This window comes from Pleurodeles waltl, chromosome 9, assembly GCF_031143425.1.
Source record: "Pleurodeles waltl isolate 20211129_DDA chromosome 9, aPleWal1.hap1.20221129, whole genome shotgun sequence".
Classification (NCBI taxonomy): domain Eukaryota; kingdom Metazoa; phylum Chordata; class Amphibia; order Caudata; family Salamandridae; genus Pleurodeles; species Pleurodeles waltl.
The window spans coordinates 880,307,808-880,319,947 of NC_090448.1; the positions used below are offsets into that span (position 1 = coordinate 880,307,808).

The window sequence follows — 12,140 nt, forward strand, 5'->3', positions numbered from 1 at the left end:
TGCCTCATGTGCAATGAAATGTATGTGTATGTCTGCTTACAAAAATACAATACATGAAGGGTGAAGTCTTGTGCAGTATGTGTGTGTGCTGGCAGAGTATGTGGTTGCAAATAGCACATCCAGGTACAATACAGACATGCTACAGAACTCATCAGTGTCACAGATTGAAACAGATTGAAACTGTGTGTGCTTTACATATGTGTGCCTGTAGTGGCAAAATGCATGGAAGTAACAGTTCTAGAGAGTATGTGTGCTGTAAACGTACACTGAGTACAAGTGTGCCTGCAATGGTGCTATATAATGAGGACCTTGGGTTGCACTTTGAGAAACCTAGAGCAGTCCTGGTGAAGACATGATGAGCAGAGGAATCCCTACAGACAGATTTGTGTATTACTGCATTCCTGTGGACTGGATGAAGGGAGAAAAAACATTTACACTTGAAAAGGTTTGCTCTTCGATTCAGTGATTGATCAAAGGAAGGGACCTGTACACATCTCAGGAAAGAGATGGGGCTGATATGGGAATCATAAAGAGTGAAGCTGGGAGCTCAGAATTAACCTTTTGATGCATTTATCACTGTGGCTGACATCCAGGTGTAAGTCACTCCCATGGGCATTGTTGCGAGACAATTGGCTCTGGGGTCTTTTCTGCTGTGACAGACAGCCTTTCAAGAGGAAAGAATAGAAACAAAAGTGTACACTTCAAAAGAAACAGAAGCCCCCACAAAAAACTTCAAAGACTCACACCCTAAATCACATTTGGTGTATGGAAATAGACTATAAGAAGGGGAGGTTGAGACCCCAAGATTTGTCATCTGCCAGGCAGCCAGATGGGCTGTGTGAGAAGGGGAAGCTCTACAGGACTTCTGCCTGTGACCAGGACTGGGGGCAAAGGCCTAGTAGTCTTTCCGCTGGGTGAGGGGACATCACCCAGGGAAACCAAGACCACCTGCACTGGAGCACCTGCCTGCTTGCTAAGACCAGTGTGCGTAGTGACGAAATGGAGAGGGTTTCGGGGTAGTGTGGTCCACTGGGGGGCCCTAGTGAGGTGGCTTTGCGTGGCTTAGTAAATACCATTTAAGGACTTGTGTTGCCCTGTGATGACTTGCGTCACACAAGGGCAATGGAAATCCTTAGTAAATATGCCCCTACATTTCAACTGGTTGATGTGTGACTGAAATTCATGAATTATTTCTACAACAAATCACTTCGACTTACTGACCATTTCCTTTCATGTGTGTGTCTGGCCTAAAATCCAGCAGATTACGTGGACTGCCCTATTACGTTGACTGTGTTTGCGGGCATTTGTCATACAGAATGGAAAACCACAATGAACTTGAATGGACAGGGATACCTTGGAAATGAATTAGATCAATTCTATGAGCCCAAAAGATGGTAAGTAAGGGGACCCTGTTGTAAAATCTGTAAATGTGATCAATTCTTAGCCGAGTCCATTGCCTTACCTGATCCATATAACCTCATTGTGTCTGTGTTGGGCGGGCCACGCCTGGTCAAGTCTGGCGAGATATGCTGGAGAAGATAGGTAGGATTGTACACAACGTCACTGTAGTTTGTTGCTTGCTGGTGCTGATACATACTGGAAATTTCTGCCTTTCTGTCACTAAAAGAAGCTACTGCAGAACCTTCAAGAAAAAGATCAGAGTTTAGACATTAAGAGATACAAAGTAATTTAAAGAATATTCAGCAACACAATAGTGCTTTTTTTAAAACAATAAGTGTGACCAAGCAATGTTAAGACTCAACACTCTTGGTGCTGTGAAGCAGGAATTTAGGATACGTGATACAGACATTGAATATCGCAAAGGGAATAAAATCAGAACATGAATCTGCGAATTTCAGTAGAAATATACTTCCATAGCAAGGGTTTTGGGACGGAAATGAAGGGAAGTGGAGAACCACAAGTAGAGTCATAAATGTTGATGAGAAGCACAGTGAATTCATTGAACACTCTCAAAACACACACGGCATAGCCAAAACCTTTAAGGCCCTATATACATATATGTATCTTTCTTATGTGTTGCAACACACCCAGATGCAATCTTTTAAAGGAATTTTGCAGATATGAGTATGTCATAGTGAATACTCATGACCTGCCCTAGGATGGGAAGGGCTGCCAGGTCTGTTCATCCAGCAGGATGAGGTATAAGAAAGATTTTCAGCATCAGAGACATCCTTCCGCTCTCAGAAGGTGTTTAGAAATTACATTTAGGTTGAAGTCCATGTTGGACGACTTCTCAACTGCTTCATGACATGGCTGCATAGGACTCGATCCGTAGTTCCATGGAGGTAGCAGTATGTGGGTGCGTCTCTTTCTTTCCCCACATGTTGTTTAGTCTCTTTTGCTGCTGCAACATTAATAAGCAAAGTGAAACTGGATCTCGGCCTGAATGAGGTGTTAAGGAACTTTACAGAGTAGAAACCAGGTTGATCTATCATTGCAGAACAAATGTTGCAATGAATTTAGCAAATAAAACATTGGCACAGCAACGTCCCCAACAGAAAAAAAGAAATTTTTAGAGTTGCAAGAACAAGGTGGTTTCAAAATCGTTCTGCATGGTTGAAGATCTTTGTTAGATGTTTTCCTTCAGGGAGGAGGCCGAGAGCCTTTGAGCTGGGTTAGCTCCAAAATAAGAGCCACTGATCGTAGGTCTTTCACTTGCTTATCTTGCAGGGTTTGTGGCGGCTTGAGGCAAAAGAAGTCTGCATTGCTTACTATCATGCTTGCTAGGTGAGAATTTTGGAGGGCCCTAGGGCCTTCATAAAGATATGTGATTGGTGCCTTCTTCAAGATGGAGACTCCTAATAGGTTCCTCCTAACAAGAGTGCCTAACACAGCGGCAGCGGCAATGCAGTGAAAATATTAATAGTAAAGAGTGGTAGAGAAGAAACACTGGCCACGTGTTCTTCACCTCACCAGGCACTAACTATAATATCTAAAAGATTTGCTGTTTTGAGCTCTGCTGACATCGCAAGAAGTTACATCAAACAACACTTGCCACGGGTCCCAAATGTGGCTTGTCCTGTTTTCAAAGAAAGCTTTATTGAGACCTCGAAACCGAACAGGGTTGATAAAGAGTTATTGATAACAAGCATTACCAGTAACTGAACCTAGCAGATGCTAAAGGCAATTCTAAAAGATCAGTGGCGCGAAAGGTACACTTCATAACTTCATAAAGCAACATTGGTTGCAAACAGTTAAAAATGAAGAGCAGTTGTTATTACCAGTGCTTTAAATGGGCCGGTACTGTCCGGTACTGAGTACCGGCACTTTTTTATTTTAAGAGGGAGAGTACCGGCACATCTCAAGAAAAACGTAATACTTTTAATTGGAGAGTACCGGCACTTCTCGGAAACAAGCAGGTACTCTGTCACAGAGTACCTGCACTTTCATTTTTCCATTTCAAGCACTGGTTATTACAACACTGGCAGACGACCTTTCACTAGGCTCTGCATAGTTGCGGCACTTTGCATCTACCCAATTCAAAAACTTGAGTAAGAAACTATGCAAACTTCGGGAAACTTGATAACGTTTTTTTATGAAGGAGAAAAAAAATGGAAAAAAAATTTGGGAACGCAAAATACATTTCTACTGACTTAACTTTTTTTAATCTAAAAACTGAATCAGCAACAGAGGTTCATTTAACTTATTGTAGGCGAATTGAAATTTGACAAACGAACAATTGACGGATGATAAAGCCTTTTTTTGTTAAAAATAACTGTACCAATGGTATTTGTGAAGCAAACATTCACAACTATCCGAAGTGTACAAATTATAGATTTTGTTCAATGGAACTACCGAAATAAAAACTTTGTATATCCCTTGTTTCAAATCAAATTGACAGGCACCAGTAGAAGTTGTAGATATGCACGTTTAAGAAGGATACTCATTTTATTTTCTAAAGTCAAAAGTTCCAAAAGAATGTGTGTGCTTCTAGAGGCAGAACAACTCTGCTTGTGACTTTGCAACAGGGGCGGCTCCTTCCCAATGACGAAGGAGCGTCGCCCCCCTACGAAGCCAGCAGCTGGAAAAATAAAACGATATTTCACTATCGTTTTATTTTTTCAGTTGGTGGCTCAGCTGAGCCAGTCTCTGAAGGGTGGGTGGGGCTAGGCCATGGGATGGACAGAGGGTAGGGGGAGTAGAATCTGTGCACTTGAGAGTGCATGCAAGTTTGGTTGGCCGTCTTAGGCTGGCCAAACACAAACTTGAACCTAGGTTTCTCCAACCTGGCTATGTTACGCAGCCGGTTTGGACAAACTGCACAGATTCCCACAAAGTGTCTGAGCAGCAGAGCAAGCTGCTCAGACCAAGCCTGGTGCTGCTCTCATCCTAGTTTTAGCATGAGAACAGCACCAAGATTGCATGGGAAGCCTATGCTGGTGTTCCAAGGACTTCATGGCACCAGAGAGAAGAAGAGCAACGCAGCAGGTGTTGTTATCGACAAGATCCGTTTTTTAAAATTATCATATCCCTCCCCTTTCACCCCTCCCCTTTAGACTTGCAGCCGCCACCGCTGCTTTGCTAGCCAGAGAGGCATCTCTCAATGACATGTAATCTATGATGTTTTGTCCTGTTTGTGGCTAAGATGTCCCGCTTAGAAGGTAAAGAGGTTGCTGCTAACCAAACCATTTGAATTACAAAAATGCGTGTAAAACACTGACTGTACCGGATATAAAGTAGTACAACGTATCTCCTGTGATCATCATATGTCCTGTCTACCTTACACATATAGCCATTAATCAAAACATTTTGGCAACTAAAAGAGTAAGCTGACCATAGCATGGAGAGACTACGACTCCCCAGCCTATGTCTGGAACAACGATACATACATCCCATGAACATGTTACCTGTCCTTTTAGAGAGGCATTGACATCCCCGGTGGCAGGGCAAGGCACCAAGCTCAGCATAGGAAGTAGGTCACTGAAAGCTGTGGAAGCTGCAGGGTTTGCTGCAGCCACACCTTCTGCACCCTTGTCAGTTCATTGGCAGGCCCTGAAGTACTTAAAAAAAGAGTGTATGCTTCACCCGCAGCTCTGAATTAGGTGACCACATTCTTAGGACAGAGAAGTGGTTAGCAAGAACTGACTGGCTACCCTGGCATGGCCCCAGAAGGCTCCAGTCTAAAGACTGGTTTTAAAGCAGAATGAACGGTCCTCACCCAACCACAAAACCATTCCCTCATGACCCCCATGTCCTAATTCTTTTCAATTGACAGCCTCTTACGTTATGGGGCTTTTGCAGGTGACTTGGCTGGAGTGATGTTGACCTACGCTTCAGAGAAGCCCAACATGTACTTTTTTTTTTTAAACAAACTTTCTTGGGAGTTTGTAGAAAATGCAATACACATATCAATATTCTACCATCCACCTCCAAGGGGTGATCAATAAGACATTGTGAACTGCATATTTATATTTCCCTTTCAACCGCTCACACATGCCAGTACTGTTTCTGCACCCCTATAACAACGGAACATTTCCCATCCACCCGCGCACTGTGCCCATGTGCCCCTTCAGCGCGAATACTGTGGTAACAGTAATGTCGGGGAAGTGTCTTCCCTCAGTCTCTTGAACCCCCACAGATTCTGCCCCTCCAATGTTAAGCATTTGCTCCCTCATCCTCGTGCATAACGGATTCAGCACTCCTTGGCAAAGTGGGGATGCCTTAGGGAGAAGCTGGACTGCCTCTGAAGCCGCATTGACATCTACCCCCAGCGCCACAGCCACTGCCTCCCATGCTGTAGCTCTTTCCATTGAACCCCTTCCTCTCCGGGCCTCTTGCAGTTTAACCCCTTCGCTGCCAGGTCTTTTCCCCCTTCTGTGCCAAGCCTTTTTTTGGCTATTTGGGGTAGTTTGCGCTTAGGCCCTCATAATTTTTTTGTCCACATAAACTATCCATGTCAACTTTGCGTCCTTTTTTTCCAACATCTTAGGGATTCTAAAGGTACTCAGAGTTTGTGGTTTCCCCTGGAGGAGATCAATAAATTAGCTAAAATATAGCTAAAATGTGTTTTTGGGGGGGAAAAAGTGCTGCAGAAGAAAGCATTTGGTTATTTTCCCTGAAAATGGCATCAACAAAGGGTTTGTGGTGCTAAAATCACCATCTTCCGAGCTTTCATGAACAGGCAGACTTGAATCAGAAAACCACATTTTCAACACAATTTTGGCATTTTACTGGGACATATCCCATTTTTACTATTTTTTGTGCTTTCAGCCTCCTTCCAGTTAGTGACAGAAATACGTGTGAAACCAATGATGGATCCTGGACACCTAAACGTTTCTGAAAGTAGACACAATTCTGAATTCAGCAAGGGGTCATTTGTGTAGATCCTTCATGGTTTTCCTACGGAAAGTAACATCTAAATGAAAAAAGATTGAAATTCAGTTGAAAAAAAAAAGACATTTCTGTCCACATTATGTCTGCTGGACTCTTCTAGTTGTGGGGATACATAGGGCTTGTAAGTTCATCAAGAATCCTAGGTACCCGGAGCCAATAAATGAGCTGCACCTTGCAATGGGTTTTAATTGTATACAGGGTATACAGCAATTCATTTGGTAAAATATAAAGAGTGAAAAATAGGTATCAAGGAAACCTTTGTATTTCCAAAATGGGGACAAGATACAGGGCCTAATTCTGAATTCGGTGGCCGGCCGGCGCCGCCAGCCGGGCGGGAACCGCCACTTGGCCGCCCCGCGGTCAAAAGACCGCGGAGGCCATTCTGGCTTTCCCGCTGGGCCGGCGGGCGACCGCCAAAAGGGCGCCCGCCGGCCCAGCGGGAAAGACCCTGCAACAATGAAGCCGGCTCCGAATGGAGCCGGCAGAGTTGCAGGGGTGCGACGGGTGCAGTAGCACCCGTCGCGATTTTCACTGTCTGCAAAGCAGACAGTGAAAATCCTAATGGGGCCCTGTTAGGGGGCCCCTGCACTGCCCATGCCAGTGGCATGGGCAGTGCAGGGGCCCCCAGGGGCCCCACGACACCCGTTCCCGCCATCCTGGTTCTGGCGGTGTAAACCGCCAGAAACAGGCTGGCGGGAAGGGGGTCGGAATCCCCATGGCGGCGCTGCAAGCAGCGCCACCATGGAGGATTCCCTGGGCCAGGGGTAATCCTGCGGGAAACCGCCGGATCCCCTTTTCTGACCGCGGCTTTACCGCCACGGTCAGAATAGCCCTGGAAGCACCGCCAGCCTGTTGGCGGTGCTTCCGTTGCCCTCCGCCCTGGCGGTCATAGACTGCCAGGTTTGGAATGAGGGCCACAGTGTTGAGAAGTAGTAGTTATTTGCACAACCTTGAATTCGAGGTTCCCTACACTAGCATGTGAATTACAGGGTATTCTCAAATAGACTTCTTTCTTACACACGGTCTTACAGTTGGAAGGAAAATATGTAGAGAAAGACAAGGGGCAATAACACTTATTCTTCTATTATGTGTTCCCCCACGTCTCCCGATAAAAATGGTACCTCACTTGTGTGGGTAGGCCTACTGCCGGCGACAGGAAACGTCCCAACATACAACATGGACAGATCACATTGTTACATTGAAATCTAACGTGTTTTTGGAAAGTGCCTAGCTGTTGATTTTGGCCTCTAGTTCAGCTGGCACCTAGAAAAACCTAGCAAACCTAGGCACCTAGGGAAATCTAGGATGGGGTGACTTGTGGAATTCTTACCAGGTTCTGTTACCTGGAATTCTTTGCAAACCTCAACATTTAGCTAAAAAACACCTTTTCCTCATTTTTTGGAAATCTGAGGGGAGCCACAATCTTCCTTCTACCTAGCATTCCCCTAAGTCTCCCAATAAAAATGACTTCACTTGTGTAGGTAGGCCTAGTGCCCTCAACAGAAACTGCCCCAAAACACAACGTGGACACATCACATTTTTTAATGAAAACTGACCTGTTTTTGCAAAGTGCCTAGCTGTGGATTTTGGCCTCTAGCTCAGCCGGCACCATAGCAAACCTACCAAACCTGTGCATTTTTTAAAACTAGACACCTAGGAGAACCCAGGATGGGGTAACTTATGGCGCTCTCAGCAGGGTCTGTTACCCAACATTCTTTGCAAACCTAAAAACTGGGCAATAAAAACACCTTTTCTCACATTTCGGTGATGGAAAGTTCTGGAATGTGAGAGGAGGCACACATTTCCTTCAACCCAGCATTCCACTAAGTCTCCTGATAAAAATGGTACCTAACTCGTGTGGGTAGGCCTAGTGCCCACAACAGGAAATGCCCCAAAACACAACATGGACACATCAAAATTATCTATTACAAACGACCTGTTTTAGCAAGGGTGGGCACCTGTGTTTTTGGTCCTGGGCTCAGCAACCATCTAGGGAAACCTACCAAACCCAGACATTTCTGAAAACTAGACACCAGAGAGAGTCCGGGGAGGTGTAACTTGCATGGATCCCCCACTGATTTCTTACCCAGAATCCTCAGTAGGCCTCAAATTTAGGTAAAAGATCACATTTTCCTCATATTTCTGTGTGGGATCACTGCACCGGCACAACTCAACGTTCCCCTCAATCTCCCGATAAAAATGATACCTCACTTGTGTAGGTGGGCCAAGAGCCTGTGACAGACAAGGGCTAAATACATGTCAAAATTGAAGGGAAACCAAAGCAAGTCCAAAAGGAAAAAACATGTTTTTAGGCTGACAAGTGGGGCAGAATTTTTATCGGTATAGATGCAACTATGCTGGGTGGTAGGAATTTTGTGGATTCCTGTGGATTCCGGAAGGTTCCATCACAAAAATGTAGGGAAAATGTGTGATTTCAAGCAAAGTTGGAGGTTTACAGGGCATTGTGGGTAAGAAAATGGTGTGGGGTACATATGAAGTACACCACCTTGAACTCACCCAGATGTTTAGTTTTCAGATGTGTGTAGGTCTGGATGATTTTTCTAGGAGGCAGTGTCCCAAAGTCCAAAAGGTGCAGCTTCTCACCATTAGCCAAGCTCTCTTAGCCCGAATGTAAAATCAAAACAGAAAATAATAAAATATCCTCTTGTTTGCGTTGGGATAAGATCCTTTAGTTTGCAGGGGGGGCTGAAAGTCTGTTACCCCCTTCAGTTGGGGTGGGGGGCATAACCATGCCCATTCTGGTTGGTAGCCCCCACCCCTCCTTTTGCCCAAAAAATTCCTGGCATCTAGTAGGTTTTCTGCCTCCCCCCCCCCCGGGAGCGGATCGGGGGTAATTGCCCCATCTGCCTACCGGTGGGCAGAAAAACTTTGTCCCAGTTTGTCCCAATTCTTCCTGGCTGTCTTGTGGCCTTTCTGAAGGGCTTAATAAAAATTGGCCGAATGGCCAACAGTAATGTGTCTCCATGGGGAGTGACCCTTGCCCAAGAGGGCGCCTCCCCAAACAAAACATACACACAACAATCCCTGGTGCCCAAGTGGTGCTCCCCGTTTGGCCGGTGCCAGACATAACGGTTACGTCTGTGGCACAGCAGCTTTGTATTTTTCAGCTGCAATGACCGGGTATTGACAAACTTCCAACTTGGGGGGCTCCTCCAGGCCTCGCCCCCAACAGCATCATATGGTAGCTGTCACTGTCCAATGCAAGAGAAAGTGCCCCTCCGGTGCAAAAGAAAGTGCCCCAAAGGCCAACTTGTACTTGAGAGGGACAGGTTGTAGGGTGGAGGGATGCTGATCTGAAAGGCGATTCATAAAGTATGAAATGTATGTCTTGGAATAATCGGAAGAGTAGATTAATTTCAGTTGGTGTCTGCTTGGTATTGTAATCCTGAGTGAATACATAAGTTGGGATGTATCAGGGATTAGAGCTGATCCTCTGCTTTGAGGACAGAGGTGTTGGATGGAGCTACAATGCTGGTATCCGCTACAGAAGGATTGGAAAGGCAGCTGATACTCGATCTCATCACAAGCAGGTGGAGAAACAGATAACCCTCATCTTCTGGTAGTGAAGACTCAAGAGACGAAGTCTGGTTTTGGGGTTGATGGCACAGTAATAAGAACAAGATCTACTTGGTGGCATCAGAATCAGGTAGTTGATTCCCACCTGATTAAATCAGTCTACAAACGTCTTAAATAAAAGAAACAAAAGTATGGACAAGCACACTTCATGGTAAAGGAAAACATCTTGTTTTCATTGTAGCTTTTCAGTTTAGATTTTTTTAACCTTATAAACATTTCTTAAAATATACATTGACACCAAATGGCCTTTGGCTTGGGAGACAAAGGTAGTCCACAGCTCTGTGAAAATGCTGCAAGTCTACTGGGACAGAAATATCCTCTTGCATGATAAAGTACTTGCAATCCTGCACTCAGTGACAAGTGAATCTGGCATACTGAATTTACTTTGGCCTCAGCACAGGCAAATCCTGTGTGTGTTGTGCAGGCCTATGCCCACAATAGAAGGTGAGGCCCAGAACCTGCCTCGGAAGTCATTGAGGGGCACCAAAGTGTAGCTTTGTCTAGACAAGAGACTACCACCTGTGACAATAGCCATGTACAGTGAGAGGTGGTCTCAGCTTACAGTGCTTTTAGGCTTATTTACTTGCTGAGAAAGGTAAGTGTGGTACCTTGAGATCCCCCTGAATAAAGTGCCACTTAGGTGTGATGATTAGACCCTAAGCTGACATCTCTGTGAGAATGTCAAGTGCGTGAGCATGGATTGTGTATGGCATCATGACTCCGTACTGTTTGCAAGTGTGTATGTATGCTGTTACCAGGGGATCCATTTAGGATTGCCTGTGCTCAAACATGGCACAAGATGGAATTTTTAAAAAAGTGCCTCCAGATAGTGGAAGTATACTGCTTGCATTCCTGAGGAGGATAATGTAATGCAGACACAGACGTATGGTGAGATAAGGACAAGATTGCCTTTAGAAATTCTATGCAACCTTTTTGCAAGATGGTTACTGATTATTCCTTTCTAAGCACTGCCATTTGGGTAATGGTGGGAGAATGAGGATGATCCAGCAGACAATTGCTATTGCAAGATATGTTTTTGGGGTAGGCCTGGATCCTTTCTTTTTCTTTGAGTGACCCATTTTAGTAGTCTGATGAGCACCACTGCACAGCCTCACACTCGCATTCTTGTTGTGGTTACTCCTGCTTGAAACCAGCCTCATCCCTACTTACTGTAAGGAGACATCATTTTGCAGAAAGAACATGTCTGCATGCCAAACCAGTTTCTAATCCCAGGCAGTGGATCAACATCCCCGTTTGAAAATGCAATATAAAAGAGAGTCTTAATCTTTCCTACTGTGTTTGTCATTGAGCTGCTCCACTGATGTGGAGAAGAGCTGCTATGTTCCATGAATGGATTAACCAATAGTCAGTCTCTGAAAGATGAGAGGACATCTGGTTTCTACAAGTCTTGATGTGAGACTGCCAGTAACCCAGGGTGCTGCCTGACTGCTGAGGGGGGGGAGAACTTTGTCCCCCCAAAAATCTACCTAAGAGAATGCACTTGGCTTGCCAGTGTGAGAAGCATTCCTGATGGTGCAGAGGAAACATGGGAGAATAGAGAGAAGACCAGTCACAGTACCCTGATCTCCCTGCCTGACTGCTGAGTCCAGTCCCATTGAGGAGAAGTCATGGCTGATTTGACAGTGTCAAAATTTAAGTAAATGATGCCCAATTAAGAGACTGCTGTTGAGAAAGACGCAGGGGACTTTTGCTGAGTCTACCTTCATTGCACTTACAGGACTGCACAAGATCCCCAAACTGATTGAGGAAGATCCTTCCATCACAGCAGACTTCTAACGGTGTCTTCACGAAGGCGCTGCCCTGATAGTTCTCTGACCATGGAGAGAAGGAGAGGGTTGTCTGAACAAGCCCTAGTGAGTGTGGCTGATTGCCCATGGTCCTCCACCACCTCACCTATGACTGGAAATTCTAAGTGTGCATTCAATATGCCCGAATGAAATTTAGTAGATGATTTATCGAACATTACAATCCCTCCATAAGAAATGAATAATCGTTTGCCACTCGTAAACCTATGGGTCACAGAATGCTAGGAAGCTGCTTCGCTGCAGTCTGTTATGATGTAAGTTATTATATGATGTTGTGAGTTCTAGATTGTAGGGCGGCAAGAGTTCCAGGGAAGTCATTTGTGCCCTAACTCCCTGGAAGGATCGATGCTAGGTTGTATGCTT

At 45.1% G+C, this 12,140-nt stretch overlaps 1 protein-coding gene across 1 annotated transcript in view; it reads right to left on the reverse strand.

Moving 5' to 3' along the window:
* Positions 1-12,140, reverse strand: part of TC2N (tandem C2 domains, nuclear) — a 154,766-nt gene that overhangs the window by 74,607 nt on the left and 68,019 nt on the right. Inside the window, exon 4 of the mRNA XM_069208193.1 lies at positions 1,463-1,642. Within this exon, the coding sequence (XP_069064294.1) occupies positions 1,463-1,642 (180 nt within the window). The remainder of the gene's footprint in view (positions 1-1,462; positions 1,643-12,140) is intronic.